This window comes from Ahaetulla prasina, chromosome 6 (genome assembly GCF_028640845.1).
Source record: "Ahaetulla prasina isolate Xishuangbanna chromosome 6, ASM2864084v1, whole genome shotgun sequence".
Classification (NCBI taxonomy): Eukaryota; Metazoa; Chordata; class Lepidosauria; order Squamata; family Colubridae; genus Ahaetulla; species Ahaetulla prasina.
The window spans coordinates 41,989,467-42,007,206 of NC_080544.1; the positions used below are offsets into that span (position 1 = coordinate 41,989,467).

General features: G+C 38.3%; 1 protein-coding gene across 8 annotated transcripts in view; it reads right to left on the reverse strand.

Moving 5' to 3' along the window:
* PTPRE (protein tyrosine phosphatase receptor type E) overlaps window positions 1-17,740 on the reverse strand; it is a 155,122-nt gene that overhangs the window by 63,677 nt on the left and 73,705 nt on the right. The window contains exon 1 of one of the 8 annotated variants that reach the window (XM_058187966.1): window positions 17,411-17,534. The exons of the other annotated variants lie outside the window; for them this stretch is intronic. Coding sequence (XP_058043949.1) covers window positions 17,411-17,421 — 11 coding nt within the window. The 5' untranslated portion in view covers window positions 17,422-17,534. Of the gene's footprint in view, window positions 1-17,410; window positions 17,535-17,740 lie in introns of those variants that run through there. 8 annotated transcript variants of the gene reach the window in all.

A 17,740-nucleotide genomic window follows, 5' to 3' on the forward strand; every position in this document is an offset into this window, starting at 1 on the left:
AACCACCATATTTTTCAGTGTATAAGACATACCTTCTCCCCTCCCAAAAGTGGGTGGAAATGTCTATGCGTCTTATAAAGCAAATGATGCTGAAGCCCCGCCCACCCACCAGCCCCCGTCCTTTGGCCTCTGCCTCCCAGCAATTTGCTTCCTTGCAGCAAACAGTCTGGTTAGCTGCAGCACAGCCTGATTTACACAAGCAGATGATTGGCAATTGGATCTGCCTCCTGGAATACCGTCTATTAGCTGTTCCAGGCTGTGGTGATCGTTGCTGCCATCACCGCCCATAGCTGCTGCCACGTGCTCCATTTTGGGCCTCCGCGTGTCCTGTTTTTAGCCTTTGCACTCCCCATTTTCAGCCTCCGCATGTTCCGTTTTTAGCCCATTCCAGGTGTCGGGCATCATGGCTATCTGAAACAGGCCAAAAATGGGGGGTGTGGAGGCCAAAAATGGGGGGGGGGCATGGAGGCTGAAAATGGGGCACGTGAAGGCAGCAATAGGTGGCAGCGGTGATGGACTGTGATGGGCGGCAGCGATCCCCACAGCCTGGAAAAGCTGATAGGCAGTATTCTGGGAGGCAGATCCAACCACCAATCAGCTGCTTGTGCTAAATCAAGCTGTGCTGAAGCTGACCAGGCTGCTTGCTGCTTGCTGCAATGAGGCAAATTGCCGGGAGGGAGAAGCAGATTTTTTTTTTCTTGTTTTCTTCCCCAAAAGCTAGGTGCGTCTTATAGTCTGAAAAATACGGTATTCACTTTCTAGTGCCAAAATACTAAATAAATCATTTTTAAAATAATGGTGATTTCTATATAACAAATAGAAGGTATTTTTATTGAAGATTATTTAATGATTTGTTTCATATCAACAGATTACAGTTAAGGTATTAAAAAAATTATACGTTCAGCTTAAAACATTATTTAGAAACATTAACCAAATATATAGTGTTTTTTCAGCTTATCAACTAGGGATATTCATGCTTCTTATTACTTGCTTCATTCAATAGCCTGCTTATTATGCTTTGAACCTGTTTAGACTATATTAAGTTGTCCAGACAGGAAACAACTAAAGTAGGTGTTATTGAGGTTAGATCTAATTTCCCCAGTAATGGCATGGCTACTGAATAACCTTTAACTTTATAAATACGCTTCTAGGAATTTCACACCATCCAACGCAAAATGAATTTCTTGTCTTTGATCTTTTTTTTTTTTTACTGACAAGAAAGGATTTCAGTTCCAACTGAGTATAGGTTCTCTTTCTTGGCCTATCTCAATTTATTACTGATATTAAGAGGCCAATGCAGAATTTCAAGAGCTACTCTGAATTTAGATGGGAAATATTATATTGTTACATACATGGATAATAATCTCTGGATACTGTCTTAATGCATTAGTGGCTTAATACATAAATTCAAGATCATATAGGACAAGATGGAAATATGAGGAATGTTAGGCCAACAACCAGGACTCACACAATAGGTCATGTGGGAAGAATTTGTGCCATTGTAATTATCTCTAAATTCCACTGCCATCAGATAGGATTATCAAGTCATTGAAACAACACAAACAACAGATTGTAGATTACCGCTGTCGCTGTTCCATATTCTCTGCAATCTGACAGCAATTCTGCTGAGATTTTAGTCTTTACCTTGAGTAAGGAGATGGCATTTGATATCCTGACCAACTGAAGCGATGAAGTGACTTGAGTGATGAGTAGAACACCAGTAGGAAGAAAAATCCCATTTGTTGTAAGTATGATAAAAAATGAGAGTCTATTTACCGATACATCTATAATAATGTCTGAAAACCTAAATAGTCATTTATTGGAGATGCTTAAATCTGAAATCCTGCATTCAATAGTGGATTTTGATTTAGGGGCTAAATGGTTTCTTCTAATATAGTTTCAAAATACCATATGGTTAAGCAGAGATATTTAAGATAAATAGTTAGGTAAATCAGTTCTCAGAATACAATATATTTATAAATTGTTCTTGGTGAATATTTTTTGGGAAAAATATAGATAATGGCAATAGAGGTAATCTTTGACTTACAACTGGTCACTTAGCAACCATTCAAATTTACAATGGATCTGAAGAAAGTTACTCTCAACTCGAATTTGAAGTTTTGACATTTGCACCCCATCCCTATGGGGCTGTGGCTATGTGAATGTATTTTGGGCACTCAGCAACTGGCCCACATTTATGCCTGCTGTAGTGTCCCACAGTCACGCGAACATAATTTACAACATTGTTTTGTTGGAAACTTACATTTCCTCCCTCCTATTTTCCCCACAACAACAATCCTGTGAGATGAGTTGATCTGAGAATGTGTATTCGCCAAGGTCAGTTAGCCAGCTTTTATACTTAAATTGGGCACTAGAACTGCTTTCTAGCCAGGTGCCTTAACCACTGCAGCAAACTGGCTCTTAAATATTATATTACAAACCACACACCAGCCTTTCACAATGTTAATATGGATAGTAATGCTTGCTTTACAATTAGGTTTTGTATGAAACTGCTATACAGTCGTATAGTGTATAGTATAGTTAAATTGCTACATTGTAGCAGATCCCTGTAGTGTTGAAAAATGCTGCTGACATTTGGCTTCTAAAACTGAATTGGATAGATTTAATTGCATGTCTAATTAAATTTAACACTATTGTAACATCTTAGGTCTTGTTCACCATTATAAATATCACTTTTGGTTGTATCATATTTTCAGACCATCGTTTTATTTAATATAGATATAGCAATGGTGGGCTGCAACCAGTTTAACATCTGGTTCTGCGAGCGGGCGCTTTGCGTGCGCATGCCTAACACACTTGCGCATAGCATTCAAAATAAAGCAATTTGAAGCCCAGCTTCTTACCTTCTAAGGCAGCCCCAGTAAGTAGAACAATGGAGACGCAGAAATAAGCTGTGCTGCGTGAATCAGCTGAGCTAGAAAGAAGGAAATATAGGACAGAATAGGGTGGGAGCAGGGTCAGCTGATTGTCAGAACTACCGGTTCACTCGAACTGGTCCGAACCGGCATCAGCCCGCCACTGAGATATAGGCAGCTCAGAATACAGTCATCTAAAATTTTACTGTTAAGGTTTCCAATTCCAAAAACCCACAATAATAAAGCATATTGTAAGAAGCAGAAGTAATGAACTTGTTTATCCATAGAGGCAAATACACAGACGCGCGCACACACACGCACACACACACACACAGACAAACACACTTTTGTATGTTGAATGCACTGCAAAAAGGATACATTACAAAACAGATCTACATTTTTCTGGCAACAGTCTATCCCAGTACTAGGGTTATTCATATAATACTTTGTTTTTTTCAGGGGGGCGATGGCTCAGAAGTTAAAGCTGACAACCTGGGTTCAAGACCCAAGGGCCATGAAACAGGGTGAGCTCCCGTTCCGGACCAGCTCCTGCCTACCTAGCAATTGCAAATAGAAATATTTTATTTATTTATTTATTTATTATTTAAATTTGTATACCGCCCTTCTCCCGAAGGACTCAGGGCGGTTCACAGCCAAGTAAAAATACAATACTATAAATACAAATTAAAATACAATTAAAAAACTTATTAAAATTGGCCAGAATTAAAATTTAGAACTAAAACCCATTAAAACCCATTAAAACACTAACCCAGTCCAGCGCAGATGAATAAGTAGGTTTTAAGCTCGCGGCGAAAGGTTCGGAGGTCCGGAAGTTGACGAAGTCCTGGGGGGAGTTCGTTCCAGAGGGCGGGAGCCCCCACAGAGAAGGCCCTTCCCCTGGGTGTCGCCAGACGACACTGTCGCGCCGATGGCACCCTGAGGAGCCCCTCTCTGTGAGAGCACACGGGTCGGTGAGAGGTATTCGGTAGCAGCAGGCGGTCCCGTAAATATCCCGGCCCTATGCCATGGAGCGCTTTAAAGACATTCACCAACACCTTGAAGCGCACCCGGAAGGCCACAGGTAGCCAGTGCAGCCGGCGCAGGATAGGTGTCACTCGGGAGCCACGAGGGGCTCCCTCTATCACCAGCAGCTGCATTCTGACTAACTGTAGCCTCCGGATGCCCCTCAAGGGAGCCCCATGTAGAGAGCATTGCAGTAGTCCAGGCGAGGCGTCACAAGGGCGTGAGTGACTGTGCACAAGGCATCCCGGTCTAGAAAGGCGCAACTGGCGCACCAGGCGAACCTGGTGGAAAGCTCTCCTGGAGGCGGCCGTCAAATGGTCTTCAAAAGACAGCTGTGCATCCTGGCGAATGCCCAAATTGCGCACCCTCTCCATCGGGGCCAATGACTCGCTCCCGCCAGTCAGCCGCGGTCTCTGCTGACTGTACCGGGATGCCGGCATCCACAGCCACTCCGTCTTGGAGGATTGAGCTTGAGCCTGTTTCTCCCCATCCAGACCCGTGACGGCTTCCAAACACCGGGTCAGCACTTGATGGCTTCATTGGGGTGGCCCGGTGTGGAAAAGTACAGCTGGGTGTCATCAGCGTACAGCTGGTACCTCACACCGAAGCCACTGATGATCTCACCCAGCGGCTTCATATAGATGTTGAACAGAAGGGGCGAGAGAATCGACCCCTGCGGCACCCCACAAGTGGGGCGCGCGGTGACCTCTGCCCCCGTCAACACCGTCTGCGACGGTCGGAGAGATAGGAGGAGAACCACCGATAAACGGTGCCTCCACTCCCAATCCCCCAACCGGCGCAGCAGGATACCATGGTCGATGGTATCAAAAGCCGCTGAGAGGTCTAATAGGACCAGGGCAGAGGAATAACCCCTATCCCTGGCCCTCCAGAGATCATCCACCAACGCGACCAAAGCCGTCTCAGTGCTGTAAGCGGGCCGGAAGCCGGACTGGAACGGGTCCAGATAGACAGTTTCCTCCAGGTGCAGGGGGAACTGATATGCCACCATACTCTCTACAACCTTCGCCGCGGCGGGTTGGAGACTGGGCGATAATTACCTAAAACAGCGGGTCAGGAAGGCTTCTTGAGGAGGGGCCTCACCACCGCCTCTTTCAAGGCAGCCGGAAAGACTCCCTCCAACAAGGAAGCACTCGTAATCCCCTGGAGCCAGCCTCGTGTCACCTCCTGAGTGGCCAGCACCAGCCAGGAGGGGCACGGGTCCAGTAAACATGTGGTGGCATTCAATCTACCCAGCAACCTGTCCATGTCCTCGGGAGTCACAGGGTCAAACTCATAAACAAATAAATAGATACTTTTTGGTGGGATGGTAACAGCTCTCTCTATACACCTCGGAATATAGTCATGCTGTCCATATGACCCTGGAAATGTCTTCAGATGACACTGGCTCCCTCGGCTAAGAAACAGTCGAGCACTACTCACTAGAGTCGGAAACGGCTTAACAGACTGAACTGGGAAAACATTTACTTGTATGGTTATTTTTTATATACTGTATTCTGCCTAGAGGATTTGGGCATTTGGCACAATACGAGAATATTTTAAAATGCAGACTAAACCTTAGTCAGCTGCAACACAAAATAAGATTGATTGATTAGATTTGTTTTACCTTCCATTGATAGTGGGGTCAGGCTGCATCAGAAAGAAAACCCTCAATTTAAATAGAGCAAAATCCTCATTTTAAATAGAGCAAGTCAGTAATTTTCCCTGTGGCATAAGGATATGGGCAGAGAAATTTAAATTTCTCATTAATATGGATTCCTGAGATATCCTGATTCAGCTTCAATCAGTTAAATTTCCAACTACTCAACCCTGGCCTTGGATACAAGATTAGGATAGACAAAATAGTAGCTGGGTTTGTAATCTTTGTAATGTAATTTTTAATGAGTAATCACTGACGTAGATGGTAAGTCCAACGTGTAAGAGTAACTCCAATTTTTAAGAAAGGTTCACAGGGAATCCAGGAATTTATAGGCCTATCAGCTTAACATTTGGGCTGAGAAAGATAATGGCAGCTGGTATGAAATATATAATTGCCAAACATCTGGAGATATATGTCTTTCTCAAGGATACCCAGCATGGGTTTACTAAGGGAAGTCCAGTTTAACTAATCTACTAGATTTTTTAAAAAGGTGTTAACAAACATGGGGATAAGGATGAACTAGCAGACATCAGCAAATTAGATCTTCAAAGAGCCTTTGATAAAGTCCCTCACCAAAGACTTTTCTGTAAACTTAACATCCATGAAATACAAAGACAGGTCCTCTTGCGAATAAGGAACTGACAAAAATATTGGGGGGGGGGGGAGAAGGACCTTTAGCAAAATAAAGGTCCCACAGATTTCTGTCCTAGCACTGATGCTTTTAAATGTATTTATAAATGATCTGGAAATGGGCTTGACTAGTGGAATACCCATGTTTGCTGATGACACTAAATTGCTTGGAGTGGTAAAAACAATAATAGTGGAGAAAGAGAAGATTTAGAAGAGGGAAGCTGAGATGATCAAAGGGCTGGAGCAACTTCCCTGTAAGGAAAAATTGCAACATTTGGGCCTTTTTAATCTAGAAAAGAGGCAAATGAGGGGACACTGTTAAGATGTATAAAACTATGCATGGTGTGGATGAGTAGACAAGGAAAAGCTATCCCAAAATACTAGAACCAGAGGTCAGGTCACCAAATGAAATTGAATCTTTGAAGTATTAGGACAGATAAAAGGGTTTTTTCCCCCCAAAACCAACTGTAGCTTTGGAGTTTGCTACACCAGATGTGATATTTCTTTCCAATGTGGCTGGCTTCAAAAAAGCAATTGACCAATTCATGTAAATTGTAGGGAAAAATGAGTATTAGCCTTGATGGCAATGTGACTGTTTCTGAAGGCCATCTGCTGGGAGACTAACAAGCTTCCTTGTGCCATTGTGAGAACAAACTGCTGGACTAGATGAGTGAGGAGTCCAATCAGTGTGATACTGCTTATTGTCTTATCACACTTTTAAAATACAAATATCCAAGCCACAGAGGGAAATGTTATTTTTAACTGAATCTCTGCTTGCATTGTGATAAAGGAAATGACAAAAGGAAAAGGAAGGGAACAGAATGGCAAAAATTGTGAAAATACTTAAAAGAGCCATTTTAATAAATTATTCCTCAGATTTATATTTTACATCTATTTTATTAGGATACATATAGAAGGATTAATTCAGAGTACATGCCATCATACAAGAGAAAATGTTCAGAGTAGTGTGTGTGTGTGTGTGTGTGTGTGTGTGTGTGTGTAATGAAGGAGTAAATAAAGGGTTGTTTATCTGTAATAAGAAATTTTAATTTGAAAAGATTAGTTAGATCTTTTGCAATACATAGGTAAAATGCTAAGGTACTTCTGGAATATAACTCATAAAATGCAACATGCAAAAAACATAATTGTTGAAAAACATCCATTTTACACATAGCTTTATCTATGCTGACAAAGCAAGACAGCCAGAATGTTCAAAATGAGGTCACATATTTCATCTGGGAATGTTGTAAATTGTCTTAGTGATTTTAATACGACAGAAGTTTAGAAAACTTCCATTAAAAGAAAATAAAGTAGAGCAGGGAATCCAAGGAAGGGAAGGAGGGAGGTCATGGAAATGTGTGTTAACCTTAAAAAGCTGATCCATAATAGGCCACAAACAGACTTTCTTTCATAAACGGTTATCTTCATAATTGTTCTAATAATACATCATGAAGCTATATCTATATAATGTATCAAAACTTTATCCACTTAATTTAAGAAACAAGTTCCTAAATGCATCAATACCTTAGGATCACTAGACACTGAAAAATATCACTTGATTGAAACACCTAGATGCAGACATGTGTGCTCTATAGCTGAAAATTTATAAAAGGATGAAGAATTAAGCAATAAACGTGGCTGCCGGACATTTCTGGATGGGTTTTGTGACCAGGAGATACTGGGTTTATCAAAAAACAGGTGGAGGATGAATCTGAAGTTGCAGACCCAGCAGAAGCCACCAGGATCCAAAGAAGAGACTAAACTTCTGAGAGGACTGACTGATGGAGAAGGCTGCAAATTTTGAAAAGCCGTTATTTTAGAAATCACTGACAATATCTAGATGAAGGTGTTGGAATCAAAGAGGCCTAGGAAATATTTATTCTTTTTCTACCACAGAGGTATTCAAAGTTGGCAGCTTTAAGACTTGTGGACTTCAATTCCAAGAATTCTCCAGCCAGCTATGGGAGTTGAAGTCCACAAGTCTTAAAGCTGCCAACTTTGAAGGCCTCTGTTCTACCATCTATTTCTCCCTAATCCAGAAGTGAAAGAATTGAGAGAAGTTGTGTGAGTCAAGGAAGGATGGAATGAAACAGATAAAAAAGACTTCTGAAAAGTTTCATTTGGAATGGTCTATCTATTGTGTAAACTATACATGTAGTTAGCCACTTTATCTGTTGGAAATATACACAAATTATAGCACTACCACACAAAAACTATAATTGAAAGACGAGAAGTACGTGTTTGGAAATTATCTTCCCCTCAACACTGAAGAGCATGGATTAAAATGGGCCCACCAGCAGGAAAATGGACATAGCAAAAAAGCCCAAAATGCTAAGGAGCTCCAAATCAGAAAGACAACATGATACAAATTGGGCAAGGCAGACCTCTTAGATGTGTTTCAACATAAAGAAAATACAACAAATCATATGAGACAGTTTAAACAGAAGACTACTCAGGGACAATCAGAACTCAAGGGCAAATATTCTAACAAGTGAAAAAGAAATTAAGGTGGCTTGTCAGGCACTGTGCCAGGGGTGGGTTCCAATTTTTTTTACTACTGGTTCTGTGGGTGTGGCTTATTTGGTGGACATGGCTTAGTGGTCATGTGACTGAGTGGGCGTGGCCAACTTGAAGTCACTCAGGGCAAGGTGGGGCAGCACCTTGCTGTGAGTGACATCAAGTTGGCCACGCCCACTCAGTCACATGACCAATGCTGCAGAGACAGGGTGATTTCTCCCGGGGGACAGCCGGAGCTTCGCTGCTTCCTCTTCCTCAGAGGAACTGCCTCCAAGTCCTTGCGAAGGGACACACACACAACACAATACAACAGACTCACACACAATGTAAAAGCAGCTGCACTTCACCCAAAATGGCCCCTGCAACAAGCAGGAACCTCACACAGCCACAAAAAGCTCAAAAACCAACTTTCACACTTTACACACACACAACACAACACAACACAACACAACTGACTCACACACAATGTAAAAGCAGCTGCACTTCACCCAAAATGGCCCCTGCAACAAGCAGGAACCTCACTCAGCCACAAAAAGCTCAAAAACCAACTTTCACACTTTACACACACACACAACACAACACAACTGACTCTCTCTCACACACACACAAAATGCCATATACAGCTTTGTGAGATTTTGTGTGTTTGTGAAACACTACAAAGAGTGAAACACTACAAAAACACACCAAATCTCAGAAAGCTGCACAAATATTTTATTTTATTATTTTATTTTATTTATATTTTTTAGATCAGGGGTCTCCAATCTTAGTAACTTTAAGATTTGTGGACTTCAATTCCCAGAGTTCCTCAGCCAGCAAAGCAGTTGCTCACTGAGGAGATGGATTCCAGGCAGGCAGATTCAGTTGCTAGCTGATGCAGCTGATGTAAAGCATGGCTTTGCCAGCCCGAAAGAAGCTGTAATCAGGTAAGTGAGAAGGGAGGATTGGGTGGGCCAGAGGAAATTTTTTTTTTAAAAGGCTCCTCTGACAATCTCAGCTGAACTTGCCTAATAGCAGCCCAGAAGCTCTTAACTCAGCTGGGATCACCAGAGGAGCCTTTTAAAACCTTTTGTTTTAACAACCTGAAGCTGAAGAAATTGTTAAAAAAAAACACTTTGAAAGGGTTCTGATGATCCCTGCTCAGCCACGCGATCATCAGAAGGGTTTTTTTTACTTTTAAAAGCCTTTTTTTGGCTGAAGAAAATATGCTTTTAAAAGTTAAAAAAAAAACACCTCTGATGATCGGGAAACCGGTTCGGGGGCGTGGCCAGCCAGCCATTACTACCGGTTCTCTAAACGCCCACAGTTCTTTACTACCAGCTCTACAGAACTGCAACGAACCGGGCGCAACCCACCACTGCACTGTGCCTAATTGCAGAGTTCTCACCAAACAATTCTGTAATTTTTAGAATATTCAGCCACAGTATGTTTTCCATATATATAACTCATATGTGTAACAGGAAAAAGGTTGTATTGAATAGAGTTTAGTCCTAAAAGAATTCTTAGGGGTACTTTTGTTTCCTGATTTTTTAAAAAACAAATAAATAAGACTTTTACACAAGCAACCTTTAATTTTACAAGCTATTCAAGCTGACATTATCTTCTCTTTTTATAAGATAACTCATAATAGAGATATCAGCCTCATTGCTGATTGATTTTTAAATTGACATAATTCAAGTTACTAGATTGCAATGATTATTTCCCATGAGAAATGAACTGAGGCAGCAGCAAAAATCCTTCAAGGGCTTATTCTGGCTAAACAAGTTCATCTTACACAAAAAGGCATTAACATTAACACTTACTACATTCCAAATGTAGAATATAAGTGACAAAAGTAAATAAATAATTCTCCTGCAGTCTTGATCAAGAGCACTGGAGGAAACCTAAATCAAACCTTCCTCTTCAATCAAGACCATAGAGCAAATACGTCTTATTATCATCTCCCACCTTAGTATGCAAATACAATAGTCTTGTCTATTAATTTAATTTCCTTGCTTCAACACAACAAACTTCATTGAGATAGCCAATTCCCTCTTGTTCTTTTCAATAATACCCCATACTTTCAATAATACTTCAACAATACTCCAGGTAAGATATTATTGCAAAATAAAGTAGCATTTTGTGAGCCATATAGAGAATATCCAAGGTCTGCCAAGTTATCTATCATTCATAGACTAAAAACACTATTAGCACTTTAATCCCCATGTGAACTCCGAATATATTCCTAAAACCAGCTGAGAAAACAGAATAACCAGCAGTTTTCCAACTAACGAGAATTCATCATAAATAGAATGGATTCATCGCATAAAATAATAAACAGCTGACCTTGCACTGAACAGAAGCTGTGAACAAAATGAAGATATATATTACCATCTTCAACTCCTAAATATAGAGAAGTGGTAGATGAGGCTGTATAATGTACGAATTAATCTACAAACATCATAAATACACTAAAATGATCTTTCCCAAACCATTGACTTTAAAATAATAATAGCTCAACAAGTACATATTATTGAAAGTAGATCTCACCCCACAAAGCACCATAAAGTTCTATAAATAGGACTCCTAAGAACACCTAGCAAGAGCTAGCTTATGTACATCCTGAGCTAATGCCTAAACTATCAGCACTCCCAACATACAATAAAAACATTCATATTTGTTTCAGGGAAAGTAGCAATGTGTTCTATCTTTAATCTGTTAAATTCAGCCATGCAGATACCGTAATAATAACATTAAAAACTATAAATGTTACAAAGTTAGCATTTGTACTAAAACACTAAAAAAAAAACAATAAAATTTGCATTATCCTAATGGCAAAGGAAATATATTCATAATATTTAGCACTGATCATAGCCAAAAGCTTTTGTTTAATCAAGCACATATTCAAGTCTTTCAGCTGTACTCTCTAGAGCTGCTATTAAGTTAACCATAACTTTCGAGAATTAAAATTCCTATTACTTACTATTTCTATTTAAAGAAAATTTTATTATATAAAGAAAATTCATGCCTAAAATGAATAAATATGTAATTGTCACTGCACTGAATAACCATATTGTAGAAACACTGAATTACAAATAAACATGTTCTAAAAAAAATATGTATTTTTTTCTAAAAGAACATTTTTTAGCCCTTGCATTATATTGAGAAATCCTTGGAATTCTCAGAATTTTGATAGTAGTTGAATTTTAGGAATTGCAGTTCTAAGACAATCAGAAAGTTGAGGAAGACTAGTTTAAACATTTCTGGGACTAAACATTTTGCCTTTGGTACAATCCTACAACATATATATGTAGATATGTATGTAGGTATGTATGCATTACATTTGTTTACAATACTAAAAGCAATAAAACCATTAAAATAAATATTTCTAATAAGAATAAAAATACAAATTATATTTAAATTATAATGAAAGGATGGGGATGGATGAAACAGGAAGTGCAGACAGAAGGAGGTCTTTTGGTCCACCAACCACCTCCAGGATTATATTCTCCCATTGGGGCCCCAAGCCAGTTGACAGAGCCAAATCTTCAAGCTTTTTAACAGAGCATTAACAGCTAAACAGCCAAGATGCTTGGCAGGAGAGGTCATTCAATAAAAAGAGGGTAGATAATTCCGGCATATATATCATGTGAGAAATCTGAATTCTGAACCTCTTGAAATCTCTTCCCTTGAATCTGAAGACACTTTGTTCCCTCCAAAATCAGCTAACCATTGTCCTCCACTTGTATTACATCACGTAGCAGGATTTGACTATGCAGCTACTAATTCCAAGCACTGTCTAGGGAAAAAAAATCTCAACTCTCTCCAATCGTCTGGATTATAAACTAGCAGTTACAATTATTCTTTCTACTGCACATACTAGGTGAGCTAAATTAGATCCCGATATATTGCATGTGTATATTTTTGATACATTTCCATGATATTCCACAGGAGGTTGTTTGATTATATATAAAAAAATCCATGCTTGATTCATGGAAAAAAGCCTATAAGTCTTTGATATCCAAAGAGGGACAGGTAGTCTGTGAAAAATTGCAGGCCAATTTCTCTTCTTCATAGTGTTTATAAATTGTATAAATCACAATTTTAGGTGAGAGGCTTAAACAAGATTTACAGAAATACATATATGAATGTGGTTTTCTATCCAGAAGAAAATGAAAAGACTATGTGAGAGTAGTATTGGACATAAATCAGTGGTGAAATTCAAATCTTTTTACTACCGGTTCTGTGGGCATGGTGTGGCTTGGTGGGCATGGCTTGGTGGGCGTGGCAGGGGAAGGATACTGCGAAATCTCCATTCCCACCGCACTCCAGGGGAAGGATACTGAAAAATCCCCATTCCCTCTTCATTCCTGGGGGAAGGATATTGCAAAATCTCCATTCCCACCCCACTCTGGGGCCAGCCAGAGATGGTATTTGCTGGGTCTCCAAACTACTCAAAATTTCTGCTACTGGTTCTCCAGAAACTGTCAGAACCTGCTGAATTTCACCCCTGACATAAATGAACATTTACAACAACACAGTGACATACAGTTTTGTTAATTTTTTGGAATGCAGAGAAAGCCTTTGACATTTTGAACAGGGATTTTATGTTTAAAGTAGCTAAAGAGATGGATTTTGGGCGCTGATTTTACAGAGATTGAAGTCCATTTACACACTCCAGAAAGCTGGGATCATGGGGTATGGGGATTTGACAAAACTATGTGAAATTCAGAAAGGAACAAGACAGGGGTGTTCTTTATAAATAATCTTGGTACTGAAATTGCTAAACAGGGACATTAGGCAAGACAATAAAGTAAAAGGATTACAAATCAAAACACATAAGTATAAATTTCATGCTTTTTCCAATGACTTGGTTTTGATTTTTCAAGATCCACTGGAGAACATTGAACGTGTTATGAGGACACTTAAAACATTTGGAGAAATGGAGGGCTTGAAATAATGAACAAAAGGTGACAATACTGACAAAGAATATGAATGAAGAAGATCAGATAGAAGAAAATTACATAGACAGGTACTAGTTTTAAATGAAAAACTTCAGTTAAGCAATAAAGCCTGAATAAATGTTCTGAATAGCAACATTAATCCCATTGCACTCAGTTTGAACCAAGGGTGATCTAACTCTTCAGCTCTCGATCCCTTCATGAAGTTTGATTGTTCATCGACCACCAAAGATTTATTATATAAAAATAATTTAATAAGAGCTTAACAGTGCTGCAAATAATAGCAACAGCAATGGATAGTTTCATTGACCCTGGTTTTCTTTGGAGAACTCTGGTTTATACCGAGATACAAGTCAGCAAGGAAAATCATTAAAGTAGGATGTATGAAGGTATCTTGTTTGCCCCTATCATAAATGAGGAGAACATAGGCTCAATTTAGGCCATAAAATGATGATTATATTGTGTGTATCAGATTTTGCAACAGAGTCAACAATGTCCTACTCTGTAGCCATTTTAGTCATGCACTTAGGAATCTGCCTAGGGAAGAAACTTACAGATGTAAGTGTATTAGTGTTTTACTTCAGACAAAAATAAATCCTACGCAAGTGAAACTACATTTTCTGGTATAAATACATCTCTTCTCCGGGGTTTAAATTCTGTGAGTTAAAGCAAATTTAACTTTCTCTCCCAATCCTGTAACTGAAAGTACCTGCTCAGTGTTTATAAAATAGTTCTGACTGGCTAGCTTCAATTTTTATGGGGAACAAATATAACATTTGGACTTCAATATAGTTTTCCAAATGATTCTTTGAAGTGCAGTTAAGGGATAAAAACTCTCTGAGCCTTAAGAATGTGTGTTGATGAAAAGCTCAATCTTGCAGCCCTAAATAGTTTTAAATTGTTCTGAAAGAGACAAGAAGGAAAATGATTCTTAATTCACTATCTCAGCATGACAAATAAATCTTCCAGAGACATCTTATTAAATAGTACATCACTTTAAATATTAATAATGCCAATCTAGTCAAGAATGTGTTCCCCACTAATCAGTCAAGCTGAGCTGAAGTACATTTTAATCATTGTTCTTCTGATGCTTCCTACAGAATAATATCAAGTTCCAGGATACTCTTTCGTTTTGGTGGATTAAGATCAATCAAACACGTTCTAGTCTTTGTTGGAAGCACCTACATACAACTAAGTCTCCTAAAGCTAGTAATTTGACATTCTTCACTCTGCTTAGGTTGGCAAACTTTATCTTAGACAACCATAATGACATTTAACACTAAAGCTCAGTCTCCACCATTGGAGAGAAATACAGATAAAAATTGTGAATACAGACATAGAACCTGCAAACTTTCTTTTAAATAAATTGCAGTGTGAAAAAGAGAAATATAGCAAAATATAAATTTAAAGAATAAAAGCAATAATCCAACACAGGTAGTTCTCGACTTACAGCCATAATTGAGACTAAAATTTCTGTTGTTGAGATATTAGTTAAGTGAGTTTTGCCTCATTTTGTGACCTTTCTTGTCTCAGTTGTTAAGTGAATCACTGTAGTTGATAAGTTAGCATCACAATTGTTAAGTGAATCTGGCTTCCCCATTGAATTTACTTGTCAAAAGGTAGCAGAAGATGATCACATGACCTTAGGATACAGCAACCGTCATAAATATGAACCAGTTGCCAACTATTGGAATTTTGATCACATGATCATGGGGATGCAGCAAAGGTCATAAGTATGAAAAACGGTCAGAAGTCACTTTTTTCAGTGCCACTGTAACTAAGTGACTAAGCGAACTATTATAAGTTAAACACTACCTGGAATTAGTAATGAAATTGTAATACCAAAACAAACAAAAAGGAAAACATTAAGGTGAAAATGAACCTTAAGAAATTAACATACTAACATCGTTGCTCTGTTTCAAATAAAATCAGGTTTCATTCCCACTTCAACCTGATTTTGGGAGTTTTGAATAGTTCTGCCTTTTTTTTATTTACCTGTAGGCATTCTGCTGTCCTGACTGAGCAGGTGTCAGAATGATTCTTTATTTTCCTTTTAGACTGAACATTCTAAAGTAACCCTTTTTGTTCTTTTAGCATCCATTAAAAAAAATAAAGATTTTCATTTGGCAATTTTTATAATATGCATGATCTGCATATACCTTTCCCTAGTGGCCTTTGCTACCCTCTCTCTTCCACAGTATATTTCTCCTTTTTGATTATTTACTAAACTTTATCTGTTAATATATTGGCTTGCTTTGGTGTTGTCATTTCCCTCCCTGCATTACAGTTGTTTCCTGTACTTTTACAGCAAACAACTGCTGTGCTTTAGTATCTTTTAAACCATTCCACTGTTACACATCAGTTTTAGGATAGATAAATGAATAAAATAAAAAATAAAAATGAGGATCAGGGAACTAATGTCATTTTGTCTTGTTATTTCCCATTTCCTTTTCCTGCAAACTTCTGAAAGATCTACGCATTAAAATGCTGTTTTCAACAAAACTGAAAAAGGAATTTGGAAGTAAATCATACAAATTTATAGGAAAGTACAGTTAGTACTGAAATTAATAAGAAAATGCAAGAATATTAAGAAAGGCAGCGTTTAAAATTTTTTCTATGCAATCAAGAAAATGTCTCATGCTTAGGGTCAAATTATTCATCATCACTCACGGATCTGCCCCAAAGGCAAGCTCCCCATAGAGAAAAGGTATTTTTTGGATAAAAGATCACTCACATATCTCATCTTGCCTTGAATTTGTTTTTTCCAGTTTCAACATGCACATTATTTAGTGATAGCAATAGTTGCTGTTCCAGGGACAATACAATTGTAATACTGATCGAACAGCACAAAAACATCTAATCTTCGCTCCTATTCTGTTTTAAGCATTGCAGAAGTGTACCATATCAACTTGTTACTATTATTTTAGCAGATCATCATAAAGGTACATTACCAAAATCTGGCCATTTTGTTTCCAAATTTCAGCAGCAATTATTAATCCTGGAAATTGGAAACTACATGCAGGTATGGGCCACTTGATTGTCCAACTCTACATTAAACGTTACTTTCCCAGCTCAGATCAGTTAATAAATAGAGTAACGGAAACTAGGAAAAATTAGTTGAGCTTTATTTATAATTTTCCTTAGTCAGAATTTATCAGTGTTCCCAATTCTTACAGCATCTATTAGGTGAAGGTATCTACATGTGCTAATAATCTGTTTAGCACCCTTGAATTGTCAACAAACAACATCAGGTGCACTATATTTTGAATCAGAGTCAAAATTCACAAATATATATTAAATAACAAACTATGTGCTAAAACATAGTTCACCATAGGTACCTTTCTATTGATTTTTGAATTTTCAACCGGATTTAAGGAACCATAGATTACACAGGGTACCTTATTCCTCAACATATTAAAAGACTCACATTTTAAGTCTTTTCAAAACTGTAACCATGTCTCAAATGATCTTCAATCCAAGATTGCAACCTAAGAAAAACTCATTTATACATTTATGAATGAACTACATCTAACTTTAATACTCCTTATGCTAAAGGCATACATAAAAACCAAAAATGTGAACAATTATACCATGTATCATAGTAAAAAAACCAGGCATAAATCTTGAAACATTAAGTATGATAAATATGCAGAATAATCTATTAAATTATTTGATTCTTGGATATTTTTATCGTGTTCTGTTAACTTTAAACTTATAAACTATTGCATACTATTTTATCGTATAAATTTAAATCAAACTACTATATTTACCTCCTTTTCATTAGTGAAAATTCTTATGAATAACAGCCTGAAGTCCATTTTGCTTCTAATCTGGAAGTAATTCCTTATCAGCAAATTGTTTTTCAGGAAATTCTGGCCAATATTCAATAGAGTTCTTTTTAAAAGGCAGAGTAGTGGTTTCCCCACCTCCTTTTTTTCATCCCTTTCCCACCCAATTCCGTTCTTATAAATGGAAATCTTGATTTCTGATTTCCACCCAGTTCCGTTCTTATAAATGGAAATCTTGATTTCTGCAATGTGATAAACAGTCAAACAGCTTAAGAGAGTCATAGGAAAGGGCTGTTCTTTTTAGTGTAAAAT